General features: G+C 45.2%; 1 protein-coding gene across 5 annotated transcripts in view; it reads right to left on the bottom strand.

The window, feature by feature from the left end:
- LOC117188775 (NPC intracellular cholesterol transporter 1) overlaps positions 1–20,913 on the bottom strand; it is a 250,321-nt gene that overhangs the window by 87,888 nt on the left and 141,520 nt on the right. For all 5 annotated transcript variants that reach the window (XM_033393141.1, XM_033393139.1, XM_033393143.1 and 2 more), the window contains exon 7: positions 15,518–15,710. In XM_033393141.1, coding sequence (XP_033249032.1) covers positions 15,518–15,710 — 193 coding nt within the window. The remainder of the gene's footprint in view (positions 1–15,517; positions 15,711–20,913) is intronic.

Below are 20,913 nucleotides of genomic sequence, written 5' to 3'. Positions count from 1 at the left end.
AAAGATCGGCAATTGCCTGATCATTATTTGCCGACGAATTACAAAATGATAGCGAGGATGGGTGTGCGGACTGTTTACGAAGCAGTAAAACTGTTTAGGGTCCTGAGAAAAACGTATCCTGCATCGAGATTGGTAGTTCTTATAGCATTGTGCATTAAGAACTGAAAAGTTTGACCGAGCTATTACATAGCGAGAGTGAGAAGTAGGAGAACCAACTTCTTGAAATTTTTTAAAAAGCCTTGATTTTAAGTTTTTTTGACTGGATAACTCTTTCGTAAGCCAAGGGGGTTTTCCAGATCTAACCGGACAAGAAAGGGGGCACAAGAATCAAAAAATGTGCCAAGAGCATTGTAAAAAATGTTTGTGCCTTTTATGACATCAGTGCACAAGTACAAAGCGGACCAATCAAAATCCCTAATTAGATTATTAAGCTTCGTAAACTCGGCTTTACGAAAGCAATGGACACGTTCAGGTAGCCTACTCGACCGATCCAATACAGTTGGTCCTATATCTAGCGACACTTCGAAAGTAGAATGGTATCTTCAGGTATAGTGAGCGGAAGGGCTCGGGTTGACAACAGTAAGGTCGGATCCGATACAAAGCACAGATCAAGCAATCGACCCAAGGAATTTTTCACATGGTTGACTTGAGACAGGGACAGGTCAAGCAAGCCGTCATCAAAGTCATGTCGTGACATGGGCACTAGGTTACTAGACTCGTTTACCGAAGACCAAACTGTTCCTGGTAAGTTGAAGTCACCAAGAACTATCATATGATCTTTATCTGATAGCGAGGAAGAGACAGCAGTTAAAGCGGACAAATGCTGCTCATAAATAGAGATACCCGAAGAAGGTGGAATATACGAACAAGTAATGAATATAGCGAAAGCGGGAAAAATCAGTTTTACACACAGGAATTCCAGTTCCGGTTCAATATGGACTGTGAAGTGTTCCGACGTGAAGATACAGTCCACTGCAATCAGAACCCCTCCTGCACGTCGGGACGAACGGTCCTTTCTAAAAGTTGTGTACCGACCTGCCAAAACTTCGGAACTAAGAATGTCCGGCTTTAACCAGGTTTCAGTAAACACAATAACGTGGGAAGCAAATGCGACACTATCCCGGAAAAGAATGCTGAGTTTACTACGTAAGCCTCTAACATTCTGACAAGTTACTAAAAGAGAAGTTAGTTTTTTGGAGAGGTGGAAGCAGGACGAGAAGACGGAAGAGGAAGTTGAGGGTGGCACAATGGAATGATTTCTAAGAGTTATGGGGGGCCTATTTTTCTTCTTAGCCTTGAACTCCTTCACCACCAAATGCTCTGGCCAAAATTTGGCAGAGCAAATGGTGTCAAAGTGAGTTGTGGAGACACTTATCTTGAACGAAGATATCTTCCTGGCATAAGAGAAATTAATCTCCACCTTTAAACCCACGGCTTTTATTCTGCTTTGAATAAAAGAAATTACATCATTCGACGTGAGGTCAGGGGCCAGCCGTTTGACAAAAACTTGTCGTTTTGGTGGGACTCCCACCAGTGGTTTGGGCACCACAGGCCTAGTACTTGTGGTGGCAATATCCGGAGGTCCGGAACGTCTATTTACTGGTGGGATCGGGATGGACGGGACAATTAGTGAGCTTGCGGACACTACGGACACGGACGCTGCAGACGTACTTGGCTGCACATTCTCCGAGGCGATGAATTCGGCTACCGAATCTGCATCGCCAGCAGCTGTCGTTGCCCTTGGAGTGGCAAACGAGATCAACCGCTGCACACTTGGAGTGGTCGGAGTCAGTTTTTCGGCGGCGCACGGCTGAGTGACGGTTGGCCCTTGCAGATCCCGCGGAGTGGTCTTTTTACGCCTCGGAGACTCATTCAGCAGTTGCAGACTGCCAAATTGATACTCCATGGCTAGGAGACGATCGTATTGCTTTTTGAAGCCAACGGTCAGCTCCTTAAAGCCCTTCCGCGTCTGCCTCATAAATGCCACCATGTCATTCTCCACCGCTCGGCATGCCTCGCAACTGTAATGCAACCCATTACGTTTGGCTATTGCATCACTCACGAGGCCAGAAAATCCAGCGCATTTTGCGTGCACTACGCTGTCGAGAAAGAAAGAACCGTTATTGAAGTTGAGGTGATAGCGAGAGAGTGATAAAACAACAAAAGCTACAAGACGAGAGAGAGAGCTGTAATGCAATGTAATTTACTCACGGCAACAACACAAACACAACAAGCCGACGCCGAACAATTTTAAGTTCAATAAATAATAATTAAACACAAATCAAAAGGCATGCACTCGCGGTATAGAATAGATTTCCAGATAGTAGGTGAGTTAGGAAGGTATTTAATGTTTATTTAAGAAAACACCGGTTGTTTATGTAAAACAAAGGGAAAATATGCGGAGCGCAAAACAAAAACTCGTCTGATCTACGAAAGAGAACGAACGAACTTTGATGGGTGCAGCTCTTACAAGCAGCTGGGAGAGAAGTACAAAATCTACGAAAGAACGCTCGCAGTTGATGGCGGTTTGGCCCCGAAACAAAAAGACTCACAGCCATTCGGAAAGAAGTCCAATTTCACCAAATATGAAAGAAAGCAACACTGCTACAATTGTGGATCCCAGGAGCATCTACGCAATGATTGCCGAGCTGCATTAAAGTGTTTCCGCTGCAATCAGACTGGACACATGTCTAAGGATTGCCCGAGTGCTGCTGCCGTAAACGTTGCATACGAGGAAAAACGCCTAAAGTCTCTAAAAATTAACGACGTGCAAGTCAAGGGGCTCATAGACACCGGTGCAGATGTTTCCCTATTAAAGATGTCAGTGTTCGGCAAAATGAGTGGTGTCCATCTGCAAGCCAGTTCGTCAACTTTGAGGGGACTTGGAAACAACATCACACGCTCCGCTGGGCAGTTTACGGCAGAAGTGGAGATCGACGGAATGCGACTGGCACACAAATTCCTTGTGGTGGCCGATCATGCCGTCGGATGCGAATTGTTGCTTGGACACGACTTTATATCCAAGTTCACAATGACATCAACGCCAGGAGGATATAAGTTTTCTCCCCTGCCGGGGGAGGAAACTGAGGACACCAAACAGATAAGTATTTACAACGTGGTCGAAGCAAATACTGACATAAACATTCCATCGCAGTTCAGAGATGCCGTCCAATCAATGATTCAGGACTTTACTGAAAAGAAGCAGACTGCAGTGTGCCCGATCATGCTGAAGATCGTACTGGACGAGAAAATAGCGCCGTTTCGACATTCGCCAAGTCGAGTGGCCATGAGCGAAGCCGACGTTGTCAAGCAGCAGATCGATGAATGGGCCAACGCTGGGATAATACGACGCTCATCATCAAATTTCGCCAGTCGGACTGTAATTGTCAAGAAAAAGGATGGGAGCAGCCGGGTCTGCGTGGACTATCGTCAGTTGAACAAGATGGTCTTGAAAGATTGCTTTCCCGTTCCAATCGTTGAAGAGGTGCTGGAAAAACTGGAAAATGCTAAGGTGTTCACCATCACGGACTTAGAAAATGGGTTTTTCCACATTCCTGTGGAAGAAAGCAGCAAAAAATATACGGCGTTCATAACGAAGGAAGGCCTCTTTGAGTTCAACCGTGCGCCTTTCGGTTTTTGCAATTCGCCAGCAGTTTTCATCCGTTTTATAAGTTTTGTATTTCAAAACCTTATAAATGACAACATTCTTGACCTGTACATGGACGATATCATTATACACGCTGAAACCGCCGACGAATGCCTGGGAAAGCTGAAGAAGGTTTTTGATGCAGCAGCTGAATACGGGCTGAAGATGAAGTGGAAGAAGTGCCGATTTCTGCAGTCGACCATTACATTTTTGGGTCATCAAGTTGGAGGAGGTGAAATCAAGCCTGGATTGGAGAAAACCAAAGCCGAGAGCAAATTCCCGATGCCGAAAAACATAAAGGCTGTGCAGTCGTTTTTAGGATTAACTGGGTTTTTCCGTAAATTCATAAGAAACTATTCGCTAATCGCCAAACCGCTGACCAATCTGCTGCGAGAAGATGTCCCATTTAAAATGAGTCTGGAGGAGCAGCAGGCGTTTGCTACATTAAAGGAAGCATTGGTGAAAGAGCCGGTCTTGAAACTTTATCGCAGGATTGCAAAAACCGAGATACACACTGATGCGTCAAAGGACGGGTTTGCAGCGGCGTTCTTACAATGGCACGAAGGACAATTGCATCCGATCTTATTCTGGAGTAAGAAAACAGCATAGCTATATACAGGAAGCCAAAGCAATTTTTCTAGCGTGCAAAAAATTTCGTCAGTACATACTTGGAACCAACTTTAAGCTCGTAACGGATTGCGTTGCTTTCAAGCAAACGTTAAGCAAGAAGGACGTTCCGCGGGAGGTAGCCCAATGGGTCCTGTACCTGCAGGACTACGACTTTGAAGTGGAACACAGACCAGGAGAACGGCTGAAGCATGTGGATTGCCTGAGTAGGTACCCAATTGATGTCATGATGGTATCTTCGGAAGTCACAGCAAGAATTAAGAAAGCACAGCAGGAGGATACGATGATCAAAGCAGTTTCCGAAATTTTGAAAAGTAAACCATATGACAACTTTAAGTTAAAAGCTGGTCTCGTATACAAAGTGGTGCAAGGCACGGACTTGCTGGCAATACCGAAGTCATTAGAAAAAGAAATAATAACCGACTCTCACAACGCTCACACTTTGCCGCTCAAAAAACAATGCATACCGTACAGCAGAGCTATTGGATTCCACATCTGGAAGGAAAAGTAATGCAGATCATAGGAAACTGTATGAAATGTAAAATCTACAACAGAAAGCTTGGCAAAAAAGAGGGATTTCTGCATTAAATCGACAAAGGATCAAAGCCGCTGTATACGATACACGTGGATCACCTTGGGCCTATGGATGCTACTTCAAAGCAGAAAAAGTACATCTTCGCAATGGTTGATAGCTTCAGTAAGTTCGTATGGATGTATCCCACAAAAACAACATGAGCAGACGAAGTTCTCAAGAAGTTAAGGGAGTGGTCTGATGTCTTTGGTAATCCGGCACGCATAGTAAGCGATCGTGGAGCAGCATTTACATCTTCAAGCTTTGAGGAGTTTGTCAAGGAAAAGAACATCGAACACATATGGAGCACCACAGGGGTACCAAGAGGAAACGGACAAATTGAACGCGTAAACCGATCTATTCTGAGCCTCATTTCCAAATTGTCGTCGCAGGAACCTGGAAGATGGTATAAGTTCGTACCGCGAGTTCAGAATGCTATTAACAGCACTGTTCAGGTGTCTACAAAGCGTTATCCATTTCAGCTAATGATCGGGGTAAAAATGCGTTGTGGACCGGATAGCGATATACTTCAGCTGATAGAAAAGAAGATAATTTATAATTTTAAAGACGAAAGACAGAAGATTCGACCAGAGGCAAAAGAAAATATTCAGCAGGCCTAGGACAGATAAAAGGAACAATTCGATAAAAAGCGGAAATGCGAGAACGGATACAAAGTCGGAGATCTCGTAGCCATACGTAGAACACAGTTTGTAACCGGAAGAAAGATGGCCAGCGAATTCTTAGGACCATACGAAATAACCAACGTGAAACGAGGCGGACGCTATAATGTTCGGAAAGCAGCAGACGGCGAAGGACTAAGCAATACGACCACAACCAACGATAACATGAAACTATGGAGCTTTTCTGTAGAAAACGAGGACGCATGGTCATCAGGGACTGATGACTAATCAGGATGACCGAGTGTAAGAAGGAGAGGGCCAGCTGGCCTATTGAGGGGGCAGCAGGGTTAAGCAACAGCAGTAATAACAGCAGCAGAGGAACAGCTGATGAGCAGGAACAGCAGCAGATCAACAACGGACAGCGAAGAAGAAAGAGTCGCAGCACTACCACTTCTCAGACTACCGCGATTAATAATATCAATAAACTATTTCAAAATAATATTTTACATACATACATACATATGTTTACTTATTACCACCAATTTCAGGTCTCTCCATTTTGTATTGTGTCTGTTGTATTTTTTTTTTTTTTTAGTCTTAAACGATTTAAAATTCGAATTAAGATTTAAAATATGTATCTCTAGGTGCGAACTCTTTTTATTTCCCTTCATTGCTTGTGTCGGGTCAAGCAGCTTAAATATTTTAAATTATTGCCAGTGGTGCGGCCCAAAGGAAATGCATTTTGGTGTTGTCGTTTCCAATGCCCCCACTGCAAAGATCATTTGCTACCGCATATGCGCATGCAGCGGAATTCTTTCGTCTCCTTATGTCGCAATCTCTCGGACTCGGCTTAACAGCGTCCCCGAGCAGCTCTAACGCTCTCGGGCTATCATACGCTCTCGCTCGCGGCTAAGCTTGATGCATAGGGCCCGGCAATTTGGCCCATCAGCCCTTGCATGGGCAGTCTTGAGCTAATCGTCGCAGCTATTAGACTGACATCCTCGCATCAATCGTTCGCCCCAATCATCCCCATATGTACATACGCGATAATAAGTTGGTTTACATATGCAAATAAATTGTGAATTATAAACAGCCTCTCGACTTTCTTTAACTTCAAATTGCAACAGTTGTTAAAAACGCTTAATAGCTTAACATTTGGTGACCCCGACGTGATTGTGCAATAAATAATCCATCAGTGCAATCACAAACTAATATAGCATTCAAAGATCTTAACTAATTGCCATCTCAACCAGTGTCAACCACATAAGTTATCCATACATATATAGACCGGCCTCCCCTGCATATTCGGTAGTGCACGGAGCTGTTGGCTTGCGCTTCTCTTTTCGGTCATCTTCCCGCAAGAAACGTTTCTTACATCGGTCGCCTTTGTCTATACAGTTCGTACATAGCTGTTCGCTTGCTGGGCTCGGTTCTTGTCGTCTATTGCTCGTGTTACTCTTTGCGATCATCTTCCCGCTAGAGACGTTGGTCTTTCTGCTAACGCTGCCGCTACCATGGAAATTAATGCTGCTAACGAAATTCCAATGACCAGTGAACAAAACAGGGTGTCTTTTTTGAAGCTTAAGTCAACGGAATTATGCGAGAATATGAAAAGGTTAGCTACCGCTTGGCAGAATGAGTCGTCAGACTGTGACTACTACATGCTCGTGGTAAAGCAAGAGCAAGTCGAGAAGTTGATCAGCAAATTTGAGATGTTTCACGGCGAGCTTGAGGAATTGGATCGAAGCGAAATTCACAGTGGTTTGTGTGACATTTTTGAGTCACTTGCAAGCTCGCTGAAGGCGGCGATTATGAGGGAAATGGCTAAGAGTAGCGGCCGCATGCCGTTTCATTCTACCTTGGCTGGAGGAAATACTACGGTTGAGTTTGCCGGCTCGCAATTTCTACCTCACCGTAGACAAGTACCATCCCTGCCTCCTATACAATTGCCGACGTTTAGCGTACTGGAACTGCGAACTGGACGGACTTTTATTCAATGTTTGCCACCATCATCGCCAGCCATCCGGACTTAACAAACATAGAAAAGCTCCAGCATTTGCGTTCCTGTCTGCGGGATTCGGCATTGGAGACTGTTCGGTCGCTGGAAATCTCAGATGGCAATTATGCTGTGGCATTAGATTTGTTGGAAAACAGATTCAATAATCGGCGATTGGTCTTTCACGCACACATCAATGAGATCTTGGCGCTCCAGGCTGTGAAACCTGGGTCAGTGGTCATGCTTCGGGAGCTTTCAGACAAGTTCAATTCACATATGCGCGCGCTCCAGGGTTTGGGCACCACTGAGCAGATCGCAGGATGCATCGTCGTGCAGGAAATTCTCCGAAAACTGGATCCAGCGAAGTGGGAGGAACGATTTAACGACCCCGCATTCGCAAACTTAATTCCGTCGTGGAAATCTATGGCCTCGTTCTTGGAGCAGCGATGCAGATCATTGGAGACGATGGACTTTTCTATGGCAAGCTATGCGTTGAGCAATCACGTGGGCAGAAGTAGAAAGCATAATAATTCTAGGTCCACATTGGTTACAACGAACCAAACCGTAGCACGCTGCGCGCTGTGCAACGATGGTGCTCACGAGGTCCAGCACTGCCAGAAGTTTAAAGCGCTGTCCCCCACAAATCGCCATAAAGAAGCCAAGCGGCTTTCGTTGTGTATAAATTTTCTCAGAACAGGGCATCGATTACTTCAGTGCACCTCGAGCAACTGTCGTACCTGCGGGGGTAGACACCATACCCTCCTTCATTTTGGTAGCCCTGAAGATACCGCAGTCCAAGGGAAATCAGCGCCGTCTACTCCATCTCAGTCTGCACTGTCTGAGTCTACGCCGTCTGAGCATACCACTGCGCCCTCTACTTCAGCGGCTACCTCGTCTGCCCTTATTGCCCAAGATCTCAGGAATGGTGTTGTTTTACTTGCCACGGCCACGGTCTTAGTCAAAAATCGTTCCGGAGTTTTAGTTCCCTGCCGAGCGTTGCTGGATTCCGGCTCCCAGTTGCATCTAATAACTTCTCGTTTCGCGAATCAGCTTCAGCTTCGAAAAATGAAATCATCGACTGCAGTCTCGGGAACAGGCGACTCTAGCTTCGTCACGGATGGATTTTCGGTCAACGTTAGCCTGCACTCTCGCTCATCGGATTACTCAACTCTCATCACTGCCATTGTAGCCTCTAGCATAACCGATCGACAGCCAAACTTTGGAATTGACACTCAAAACTGGAACATTCCATCTAACATACCACTAGCTGATCCGGAGTTTTATAAGCCGCAGCGCGTCGATCTGCTAATTGGCGCAAGTCTGTTTTTCGAGCTCCTGTGTGTTGGTCAGGTCAAGCTACTGCCAGGATTGCCTTCAATTCAGAAAACGCGCTTGGGATGGGTCGTGTCTGGAAGTTTTTCGCGTTTAAAAGGTTCCTCGTTGATGGTCTCTCGCGCTCGGGCCGTAGCTGCTGAGGATAATAGTCCAGAGGATCGGCTTGAGGTGCTTCTTCGGAGGTTTTGGGAGGTAGAAAATTGCATCGAACCAATAATAAAGTCTACCAAAGAAGAGCTAGATTGTGAAGCACACTTTGTGCAGCATTTCCGTCGACTACATAAAGGCGATTATTGTGTTCGGCTGCCAGCAAAATATAATTTGGATCTCCTTGGAGAATCTTACAATCAAGCGCTTCGTAGATTCCTGACCCTTGAGAGAAAGTTAGATCGTCGCCCTGATGTTAAATCTCAGTATGCAGCATTTATAAAGGAGTACCTTGATTTAGGCCATATGTCTCAGGTTCCTACCCAGTCAATCAGCAACTGCCGATATTTTTTGCCTCACCATTGCGTCATGAAGGAAGATAGTTCTACGACCAAGCTTCGCGTCGTTTTTTATGGATCCGCTTCAACCTCATCTGGATATTCCCTGAACTACGTTTTAATGGCTGGTCCCGTAATCCAACCCAAACTGTTTCATATTCTTGCTCGATTTCGGTCATACGCCGTTGCGATTACGGGAGATATCTGTAAGATGTATCGTTGTGTAAGAGTCTCGACCGAGGATAGCAACTTGCAGTGTATTCTGTGGAGAAACTCCAGGGAAGAAGACTTGCGTGTGTTTCAATTGGACACCGTTACTTATGGGACGAAGCCTGCCTCCTATCTATCTGTGCGAGCGATGCATCAGTTGGCAATAGACGAGCAGATGGCGTTTCCAGTTGGAGCTGAAATCCTTCGCCGTGACTTCTACGTGGATGACTTGATATCTGGAGCCAGCTCGCAGGAGGAGGCTATCCGGATTCGGGAGCAAACTACTGGAATTTTGTCTAGAGGTCAGTTCAGATTGAGGAAATGGTGTTCGAACGTCCCTGCTGTGCTGGATGGAGTTCCGGAAGAGGACAAGGAAACATTTTTGAAGTTCGACGATGGCAGCCATGTGACTAAAACTTTAGGACTTGCGTGGGATCCGGTTTCTGATCTACTATTATTTTCGTTCTCGGCCCTTCAATCTTCTTTGAATTCCTGCAGGCGCTCTGTTTTGTCATCCATAGCGCGATTCTACGATCCTCTCGGACTAGCTGGTCCCGTAATTACTAAATCCAAAATCTTTCTCCAGCGTTTGTGCCAAGAGAAGTTGTCCTGGGATGAAAGCCTTCCAGTCGCACTGAACACCGAGTGGCAGGAAATATGCACCAGTTTTGGTCAGTTTCGTCGACTTGAATTTCCTCGGCTTGTGCTCTTTCCAGACTCTACGCTGGAAATTCACGGATTTTGCGATGCCAGCATCGAGGCTTATGGTGCATGCATTTATGTCGTGTCCAAGGGTCAGCATTTCAGCAGTCACTTACTTTGTGCCAAATCTCGTGTGGCTCCTTTGAAGACACTTACAGTACCAAAGTTGGAGCTTTGTGGAGCGGAGTTGCTGGCTAGGCTCATATCTGAGATAGCTGGAATGAATGTATTCAAGGGAAGGTGTTACTGTTGGTGTGATTCTGCCGTTGCGCTCTCTTGGATTCGGGACGAGCCGTCAAGATTTAATATTTTTGTTGCAAATAGAGTGTCAACGATTCAGGAAATGACCGAAAAAATGGAATGGCGCTATGTTCCCACAGCTTTAAACCCAGCCGACATTCTGTCTCGAGGGGCTCATCCGACTGAGCTGAATGAGTCACCTCTTTGGGCTCATGGTCCTCCATTTCTTTGCGGCTCCTCAAGTGACTGGCCACTCACTGTGCTACCTGATAAGCCAGCCCTTGAACTTAGTCGGATGGCTCTTCTGGTCAAATCGCCCTACATGGACATTATTGCTGATTCCAAGTATGCGAATTCATTTGCTTCTTTGCAACGCGTTTTCGGATACATTCACAAGTCTTGCAACCGAATTCGGCGCCCCGGACTCACTGTCTCAGACATTGAACATGGAACCCAGGTATTGCTACGACTAGTCCAGCGTACTCAGCTATGGGAGGACATGAAGTCACTGCGGGCAAGGGGAGCAGTCTCCTCATCGAGCTCAATCGCATCGTAATCGCCATTCATGGATCAGTTTGGACTTCTCAGGGTAGATGGTCGACTGAAAAACTCTTCGTTGGATTTTGATGGCCGTCATCCCATCATCTTGCCCAGCAGCCATCCACTGACTCTTGCAATAATCTCCCATTTTCATGAGCGGAATCTGCACGCTGGTCCTCGAGCTTTGCTTGGACTAATTCGATCCCGATATTGGCCTATTGGGGGGAGGAAGACGGTAAACAAGGCAGTAAACAAGTGCGTAAGATGCTTTCGACTGAAGCCCAGGGTATTGGAGCATATTATGGCGGATCTTCCAAAGGAGCGGATCGGGTCAAGCAGCTTAAATATTTTAAATTATTGCCAGTGGTGCGGCCCAAAGGAAATGCATTTTGGTGTTGTCGATTCCAATGCCCCCACTGCAAAGATCATTTGCTACCGCACATGCGCATGCAGCGGAATTCTTTCGTCTCCTTATGTCGCAATCTCTCGGACTCGGCTTAATAGCGTCCCCGAGCAGCTCTAACGCTCTCGGGCTATCATACGCTCGCGCTCGCGTCTAAGCTTGCTGCATAGGGCCCGGCAATTTGGCCCATCAGCCCTTGCATGGGCAGTCTTGAGCAAATCGTCGCAGCTATTAGACTAACATCCTCGCATCAATCGTTCGCCCCAATCATCCCCATATGTACATACGCGATAAGTTGGTTTACATATGCAAATAAATTGTGAATTATAAACAGCCTCTCGACTTTCATTAACTTCAAATTGCATCAGTTGTTAAAAACGCTTAATAGCTTAACAGCTTGTTAGGGTTTAATTTGAAAACCATCAGCTAACTATCGCAAAGAAACGTGCGGTTTAGGAATCCAAAATGGATGGTGGACTAACAGTGAAATTTCCGGAACGACGAAATCATACGGACCATCCCCGAAATGGATGGTGAATAGTTGCATTTTGGTTGCATTTGCAGTTTGGTTGTATTTTTATACCCGATACTCAAAATGAGTATAGGAGTATATTAGATTTGTGGTGAAAGTGGATGTGTGTAACATCCAGACGGAAGCGTTTCCGACTTTATGAAGTACTATATATATTCTTGATCAGCATCTATAGCCGAGTCGATTGAGCCATGTCTGTCTGTACGTTCCTATGAGCGCCTAGTGCTCCGAGACTACAAGAGCTCGAGAAACGACATTTTGTAACCAGACTAATTGACCTGTAATTCTATGGAGACAGGCACAGTGTCTAGGCGACGGAACTTGTACTTGCGATGACGATCGGTGTAGATGCGATTTCTGCTATGCAGACGAGCCTCTTTCGCAGCTCTCACCGGTGAAGAACGATGAGAAAAGAGGGATACAGCGACTAAAAGCGTTGGAAGAAGTAACCAAGCAGTAACCAACCAACCTAGCTGCGCTAGGTTCAGAGATTTGTTCTCTGGCATTGTCATCGAGCATTGCCGAAAAATCCTGCGTTTAATAAGCGATGATTTTTGCCGAAAAATCATGCATTTTATTAGTAATGATTTTTCCCGAAAAATCATGCATTTTATAAGAGATGATTTTTCCCGAAAAATCATGCACTTAATAAGCGATGCTTTTTCGAAAAATCATGCATTTGATATAAAAAAGTAATATATTCATTTGTTTATTTTTCTAATTAGCTTTAATCCAAAAAATTAAAATTATTTAATTTTTAATTTCCATTTATTTTCTTTTATATTTTTCTAAGGTACTACTACTAAGCTACTATTAATTTGGTTCAATTGTATAAAAAGAAAGAATTCGTTTAACTTTTAAACCGGATGTTTGTTTCAATAAAAACAACAATGTTTACTGTAGGTCCGCGGTGGCCTGTTCATTTACTCCAACAACAAAAACACGCGCAAAAAATACGTATCTGCTCGAGCCAAGCCGCACAAATAAGGGTTACTTTTTGTTGCTTTTGTTTTGTTGTTTGTTTAGCTGCTGGACTGCTCACAAATTGAAATTTCGTGCCCACCGTAGATTATAACAATTTATTTCGCTAATACGGATTTAAATTCTATTTCTTTATTCTTTGTTTATTCCCGAGCATAAGAGAAGAATAAAGTATAATGTGAATGCAGCGAAACATTAATATAATTTGAACACAGTTTTTCACAAATTTGATTTCTTATACAATTGAGATTTTCTTTATTTACCACGCGCACAACACATATTATCAATTATTTAAACACTGAACTTACCTGATAATAATAACAATCACACCAATATGACGATTGCAAATAGCAAATGCAAAGCGAACAAAGAAAAAGAGTTCTGACGACGCAGGAGCAAAAGAGACGAAAAGAAAAAATGAAGTTCTCTTCTTCTGCGCACGGTCGGCAGAACCGAATTACGTTCGGCACGCGCGGAAAAGAAAGAAACAAAAGAGAAATCAAAGGGTTTGATTTGGCTGGCGTCAACGCCTAGATGACATTGTAGATTACATTTGTCATCGCTCACTGCTGGTACTGCAGGGTTTTGTGCTGCAATGGGCAGGCGCTTAACCGAACAGACATTCTACATACCCCGGCCTTTCGGATACATTTTTTACATTCACTTTTTATACCCGATACTCAAAATGAGTATTGGGGTATATTAGATTTGTGGTAAAAGTGGATGTGTGTAACGTCCAGAAGGAATCGTTTCCGACCCCATAAAGTATATATATTCTTGATCAGCATCAATAGCCGAGTCGATAGAGCCCTGTCTGTCTGTCCGTCCGTCCGTCCGTCCGTCCGTCCGTCTGTCCGTCCCCTTCAGCGCCTAATGCTCAAAGACTATAAGAGCTAGAGCAACGATGTTTTGGATCCAGACTTCTGTGATATGTCACTGCTACAAAAATATTTCAAAACTTTGCCCCGCCCACTTCCGCCCCCACAAAGGGCGAAAATCTGTGGCATCCACAATTTTAAAGATACGAGAAAACCAAAAACGCAGAATCGTAGAGAATGACCATATCTTTTAGACTGCAGAATCTGAATTGGATCGTATTATTATTATAGCCAGCATCAAGAAAACAATTTCATTTTTTCTCGCCCTGTCTCTCTCTAACACATAGGCGGCTTTGCTTAGAGTAAAACATTAGCGCCTAGATCTCAGAGACTATAAAAGCTAGAGCAACCAAATTTGGCATCCACACTCCTAATATATCGGACCGAGACGAGTTTGTTTCAAAATTTCGCCACACCCCCTTCCGCCCCCGCAAAGGATGAAAATCTGGGGATATTCTTAAATCTCAGAGACTATTAAGGCTAGAGTAACCAAATTTGGTATCCGCGCTTCTGTTAGATACTGATTTTAGTAAAGTTTTTGACTCAGTTAATCACAATCTCCTCATCCACAAACTATCTCTACTAGGATTTCCGACTAAACTTCTTCTCTGGACTAATGCGTACCTTTGCAACCGTTCTCAGCGTGTCTGCTTCCAATCTTCTCTTTCTAAACCATCTCTCTTTCTAGCCATCTCGGTCCCTTAATATTAAACCATTTTATCAATGATCTTCCCCAAGTTTTACCTAATTCACGAGTCCTAATGTATGCTGATGATGTCAAGCTATGTTTTTGATACAGCGATCCGGTGACCCCGTTATTTCTTCAATCGGATCTCGACGCTCTCAACAATTTGTGTATTATTAACGCTCTTCCTCTTAGCAAATGTAACGTCATGACCTTCCATCGCAACAAGTCTTACCTTTTTGACTTCACAATTAATAAAATTTCTTTGGAACTCCGGTACTCCGGGGACTTAGGCATTATCTTCGTACCTAACTTATTTTTTAATTCTCATATATCCGCTATTTCAAATAAAGCCAAAGGAGTCCTTGGCTTTATCAAAATATGGTCGAAGGAATTCTCTGAACCCTATACTAGTAAACAAACTACTCTACGTTTCTCTTGTACACGTTTCATGGTCGGCTTTGCCTATCGCAAAAAGCGCCTAGATCTCAGAGACTACAAGAGCATGAGCAACTAAATTTGGTATCCACACTTCTGTGAATTTCAACCTGAACAAGTGTTTTTCAAATTTTCGCCCCACTCCTTTCCGCCCCCGCAGAGGGCTAAAATCTGTGGCATCTACAAATCGCAGACTATTAGAGCTAGAGCAATCAAATTTTGTATCCACACACCTGTTAGATCTTACTGTTATAAATGTATTTCAAAATTTCAGCCCAGACCCTTCCGCTCCACAAAAGAAGAAAATCTGTGGCATCCTTAATATTGCAAAAACGAGAAAACTAAAAACGCACAATTATAAAGAATGACTATATCTACCAGATGGCCGAATCTGGATCAGATCGGATCATTCTTATTTCCAAAAGTAACAAATCAATTTGCAGTGGCTACGGAGCGACCGACGACATCTTCAGTCATGTTTTCTGTCTCTCCCGCACTCTTTGTAGTTCAATGTAGCCATACTAACTATTTATCGGGTATAAACGTAGAGTTGCGGTCGCAGCAGCAACTCAACGTTCCCCCTCGTTTTAGTCCATGGATCAAGCCAATAAAAATATAAAATACTTACCTATTATCGAATCTTGAGTAAATACAAATGATCCCATGAGGAAAATAAAGACTCCTACAAAATAAACTGATGACATTATTACGACATAGGCATCAAATCCGGCTATTTTAAATTGCTCGGGAAATTCGGTTTTTGGTGGGGCTTTCGGGCAAGACAATTCACAGTCACTGCACGAGCAAGCAGGTAATAAGCTCTAGAAATAAATTAGAAAATATACTTAATTATATTTTTTTAGTATTATTATATAAAGCTAATAAATAGTTAAAACTAGGTACTAACAAGGTATGGGGCTATAGCTACTGAGGCCTTTATTACCTAGTATACTAGTTGTGTATATGTATATGTACAGGGATGATAGTTTATGAGGTTATATGTAGTGAATGATTTTGGATTGAACTATTGATTGAGGATCTTTGTAGAGAGAGGGCGGGGCATGTGTATAGTATGTGTCTTATTTCTATGGTTGGGTTGTGGCACAGTGGGCATGCGTTGGAGGATGTTTTATCCATGTAGTGGGCATTGGTGAATCTTGTGTGCCCTAGTCTCAGTCTGTTTAGGATGACTTGGTGTCTTCTGTTAAGGTTGTTTAGGTTTTTGGGGGGAGGATGAGTGGAAGATAGATTGATAACTTTCTGGTACCAGGGGGAAGTCTTAGTGAGGAGGTCTGTTTGTTTCGATAGGAGGATTTTCTTAAGGAATAGTGAGATGTCGTTAGAATTATGATTGGGGGTATATATGAGGGGTTATTTGGAGGTAGTTTTGGCTACGGTGTCAGCAATTTAATTCCCTTTTATGCCAATGTGGCTAGGTATCCAGATAATTGTTATTTTTGGGAATAGTTTGGTGACGAGGTTGTGGATTGTGGTGGGGTAGTACGAGGAATTGTTGGGATTGGTAATTGCGGAAATACAGGAGAGTGAATCGGTGCAGATAGCGTATCTTCCGCGTTTGTTGCGGCTTAATAAAATGGCTTCGGGGATAGCTATAATTTCGCTGGAAAGTACTGAGGAGTACTGTGGAAGTAGTCCGGATTTTATGGTTGATGTCTCACTGCAGATGCTATTGCTGGTAATGCCTGCTGCTTTGGACCCGTCTGTGTATAGGAAGGTGTGTTGGTGGAGTTCGGATTTGATGGTGTGGAAGAGTTGGAAGACTATTGGGGGGGTGGTGTTTTTATCGTGTTTGGATAGGGTGATGTTGGTTGATTTAAGGATGGTTGTCATGATGAATTTATTGGTGTTGGGAGGTTTTAATCAGGGAGAACGGTATGAGGTTATTCTGGGAAATTTGTTTGGCTCTGTCAATCGTGCTTAGCAGTATGTGTTTTTTTTTTTTTAGGTTTTTTGGGACTGAGTTTAGGGGGGTGTCTTTAGCGTGGATGAGGTTTTTGAATATTATGCCTGTTAGAAAATCTCGCTTGTTTTCCAAGGTGTGTAAGTTGGCTTCGGATAGAAGGTTGTTAGTGGGTGTGGTGCGGAATGCACCCAGGCCGGCTCTTGTTGCTGCATTAATCATAGTTTTCAGGCGGTTAGGCTGGCTTTTTGGTGCGTAACCGTATATGGGGAGGCAGAATTCTACTATGATTAGAGATTTCATAATTTGTACAAGTGTTGAGGAGTGGCAGTTGTATTTTAAGGACGAGAGGTGTTTGATAATGCCCAGTGGCTTGGCAAGGTCTATTTTGAATTTATTGATGTGCGAATTCCAGTTGTATCTGGAGTTGAGTGTGAGGCCTAGTAGTCTGAGTGAGCTGTTTTGGTTGATGGATGTGTTGTCAGTAAGGAATTCTGGTTTGCAGTTATGTTACGATCGGGAGCTTGCTCTGACCACGTGTGGGCGAAGGAGTTGGCTATTTCGGTTTGGTTGGTTGTGTTTGTTTGGGTGTGTGGGTTAAAGATATTGTGAATGTTTCTGACAGGGTAGAGTCCGCATAGTCGTCTGCTGGGGGCCCGGTATAAAAACTAGCCCAGTCGCTAACGGAGGGCTCAGGGACTTGGCAGCCCCCTGTTCTAATGATGCCTTACCCGGGCAACGTGGATCTCTGCCCGGGCTGACCTTTCCCTTTCTCTGCATCTCATGGGAACAAGATGTACAACAACAAAAGTAAAAACCAAAAAAACACCAAAAAACAAATGAGTGCGGCGCTCCCCAAATGCCAACCGGGAGCAATCCCAAGCACGGAAAGGCAGCGGCCCAAAGGCCTGGCCCAACCTGCTCTACAGCAGGGAATACCTGTAAGGTGGAAGGTGCCTGTGCGAACCCGAGGAGGTCCCATCCCGAATCCGGAGTGGGTGGCAAGGCAACTCCCGAAGCTGACACCATGGAAGGAAAGCTAAGCAATACTGTGGCTGCCCGACCTTCTGATAAAGCGGAGGGGGTTGACTTGCCGTCGACAAGCGCCCAAGCCAAACGATACACCTATGCCGAAAAGAAGAGTACAGGGCACATACTCCGTCGGCAACACGCTCCCCAAGCCAGAGGCAGCGCTCACAGGAGACATCGGGACCGGCAGCCAAGCGCTCCAGAGTGCTGCCAAATGTCTCTGTTGCGCAGATTGCCAAGGAGAGGACGCTAATCGGATTCCTCGACAAAGGCAGCGCAGAGGGAAGAATCCCAAGGAATCAGTGGAAGTGGGTGGAAGCGGCACTGGCCGACCGCTGCTTCGACCTCCTCGACAAAGACCCAGGACCACCGCCAGTTTGCAAGGACATGGGGTGGTTCCAGGGCAACGTCAAGATAATTGCCTACGAAGACGAGCGCTCTGTAAAGCTTTATAAAGCGGCGGTGGCGCAGGTCGGCGAGGTCTATGCTGGGCCGAAACTCGTCGCAGTCGACTGGAGCGAGGTGCCCAGCAGACCGAGGGCCAGAATTTGGGTGCCGGCTACCTTCAAGGAGCCAGAACGCATCCTCAAGATGTTGCAAAGTTGCAACCCAGGACTACCGACCTCGGATTGGAAGGTAGCCAAGGTTGAGACGACACAAGGGCCGACTAACCAGGCAGTGCTGGCCCCGATGGAGGCAGCAAAAGGCGAGCTTAACTTCGGCTTCAGCTCGGTCACCATCAAGGTGTACAAAGCGGACGCGGCGGCCGCGGCGCTTCCTCTCGTCAACCCAGACGGGCAGGATGTCGCTGCGGAGCTCGAAGCGCCTGACGACGAGCTGGATCCAGACCAGGAAGTCTTCTCTTCGGAGACGGAGCTGATTCTCGACTTTGAGTCAATGTGCCGAGAGAGAGTCTCAGACGACTCGGATGCAGACATCACGGTGGTGGAGAATTTTTAAGATGGTCCTAAGGATCCTTCAAATAAATCTCCACCACTGTAAAGCAGCATCGGCTGCTCTCATACTCCGCTTAGACGCAACGGAGCCGACGTAGTCCTGATCCAGGAGCCTTGGGTGGTAGGAAGCCAGGTCTGTGGATTGGGGACGATGGAATACAATATCATTGTATCCCAAAATGAAGGTAAAATCCGTACCTGCATACTTGCGAGAAAGCACTTAAATATATTTCTGCTCCATGATTATAGCGATGGCGATAACACGGCGGCAAGCGTAGAGCTAAACGGGAATCATCTCAGGCTGGTGGCGTCCTATATGGCCCACGAGGAGGATGATCCTCCCAACGACCTTATTCGCAAAATAGCCAGCGACAGCGAAAGGACGGACAAAGACCTACTTATAGGTTGCGATGCCAACGCCCACCACACCCAATGGGGGAGCAAGGACACGAATGTAAGGGGTGAGTCACTGTTCAGCTTCATCCTGATCTCAAATTTATTAATTTGCAATCGGGGCAACGACCCCACGTTTATAATTAAAAATCGGTAGGAGGTCACTGACCTCACGCTAGTGTCAAACAAACTGCTAGACACAATCAAGAGCTGGAAAGTCCTAGGAGACCACTCCTTCTCAGACCACAGGTATATCGAGACGATATTATCCTTCGAGATCTCCAAACCCACCGACTATATCAACCCCAGAAAAGCCAACTGGGAAAAATATAGCACAACCCTGGAGAAACTACTCCCTCCTAACGCCCCTAAATGCCCGATCACGGAAGACAACCTAAACCGTCTTTGAGGCAGCATGCCCTTCTACCAGACCAAGGGGGAAAAAGAAACCCCCCTGGTGGTCTAAGCAACTAGACACCCTTAGTAGAACTTGTAGGACACTATTCAATAGAGCCACAAGAGCTAAGGAGGATACTCAATGGCCAGACTTTAAAACCAGTCTAGCACTATACAAAAAGGAAACGAGGAAGGCTAAAAGAGCCTCCTGTTAAAAATTTTGCTCCGAAATCGAGAAAACTTCGGAGGCCGCAAGACTTCGGAAAATTCTCTCAAAAACTACCCCTTCGGTAGGTTACCTCAAAAAGAATGATTTTACGTGAGGAGTCCCTACACATTCTGCTCGACACGCATTTCCCCGGATGCACAACCACCGAGCCGACATACCTCCAAGGAGAGGGATCGGTAGAATCGATGGACCATATCCTTACAAAACGGAACATAAGTTGGGCAGTAAACAGCTTCAACCCGTTTAAATCGCCAGGTCCGGACCAGGTAATTCCGGCCCAACTTCAGAAGGCCGGGGATACGGCCATAAACTGGCTACATAGTATCTTCAGGAAGATACTGGCGGTATGCACAATACCGCAAGCATGGCTTAAGGCTAGGATAGTTTTCATCCCTAAAGCAGGCAAAGCCTCACACTCAACCCCGAAAGAGTTTAGACCAATCAGTTTATCGTCTTTCCTACTCAAAACCTTTGAGAGACTTATCGGGTTACAATTACGGACAACCATAAGTCCTCAGCTGTACTCCAGTGCAGAGCATGACTCACGGAAAGGAAAATCCACGGAAACGGCACTTCATGAAGTAATCTCGAGTGTAGAAAAATCTCTGCATCTCAAAGAATACTCACTAATAGCTTTTCTCGATATCGAGGGAGCCTTCAACAACGTCATACCGGGCGCCATTACAGAAGCCCTGACTGACCCGGGGGGTGGACTCACTCACTCATCACTTGGTGATGCTCATTGATCAATTGCTCATACGCAGGACGATGGTATCGTCCACCCAGTCAAGGTATGTCAACAGAGGAACCCCGCAAGGTGGAGTTCTGTCTCCTCTTCTGTGGAACATGGCAGTCAATAAGATTCTATGCGACCTGGAAGAAGGGGGCTGTAAAGTAGTGGCATACGCGGATGACGCTGCAATTATCTTTGCGGGGAAATACCCCCAAACACTATGCGACCTAATGACCGCAAAGCTTGCTCGATTGTCCGGATGGACAGAATCGTGCGTATTGGGACTAAATCCCTCGAAAACGGAACTCGTGTTATTCACAAAAAATACAAGGTCCCGCCCCTCAACCCCCGAATACTAAATGGATAC

The sequence above is a fragment of the Drosophila miranda genome, chromosome 4, assembly GCF_003369915.1.
Source record: "Drosophila miranda strain MSH22 chromosome 4, D.miranda_PacBio2.1, whole genome shotgun sequence".
NCBI lineage: Eukaryota > Metazoa > Arthropoda > Insecta > Diptera > Drosophilidae > Drosophila > Drosophila miranda.
The sequence above is the reverse complement of the archived record's forward strand: the minus strand, read 5'-3'. Positions and strand labels throughout refer to the sequence as shown.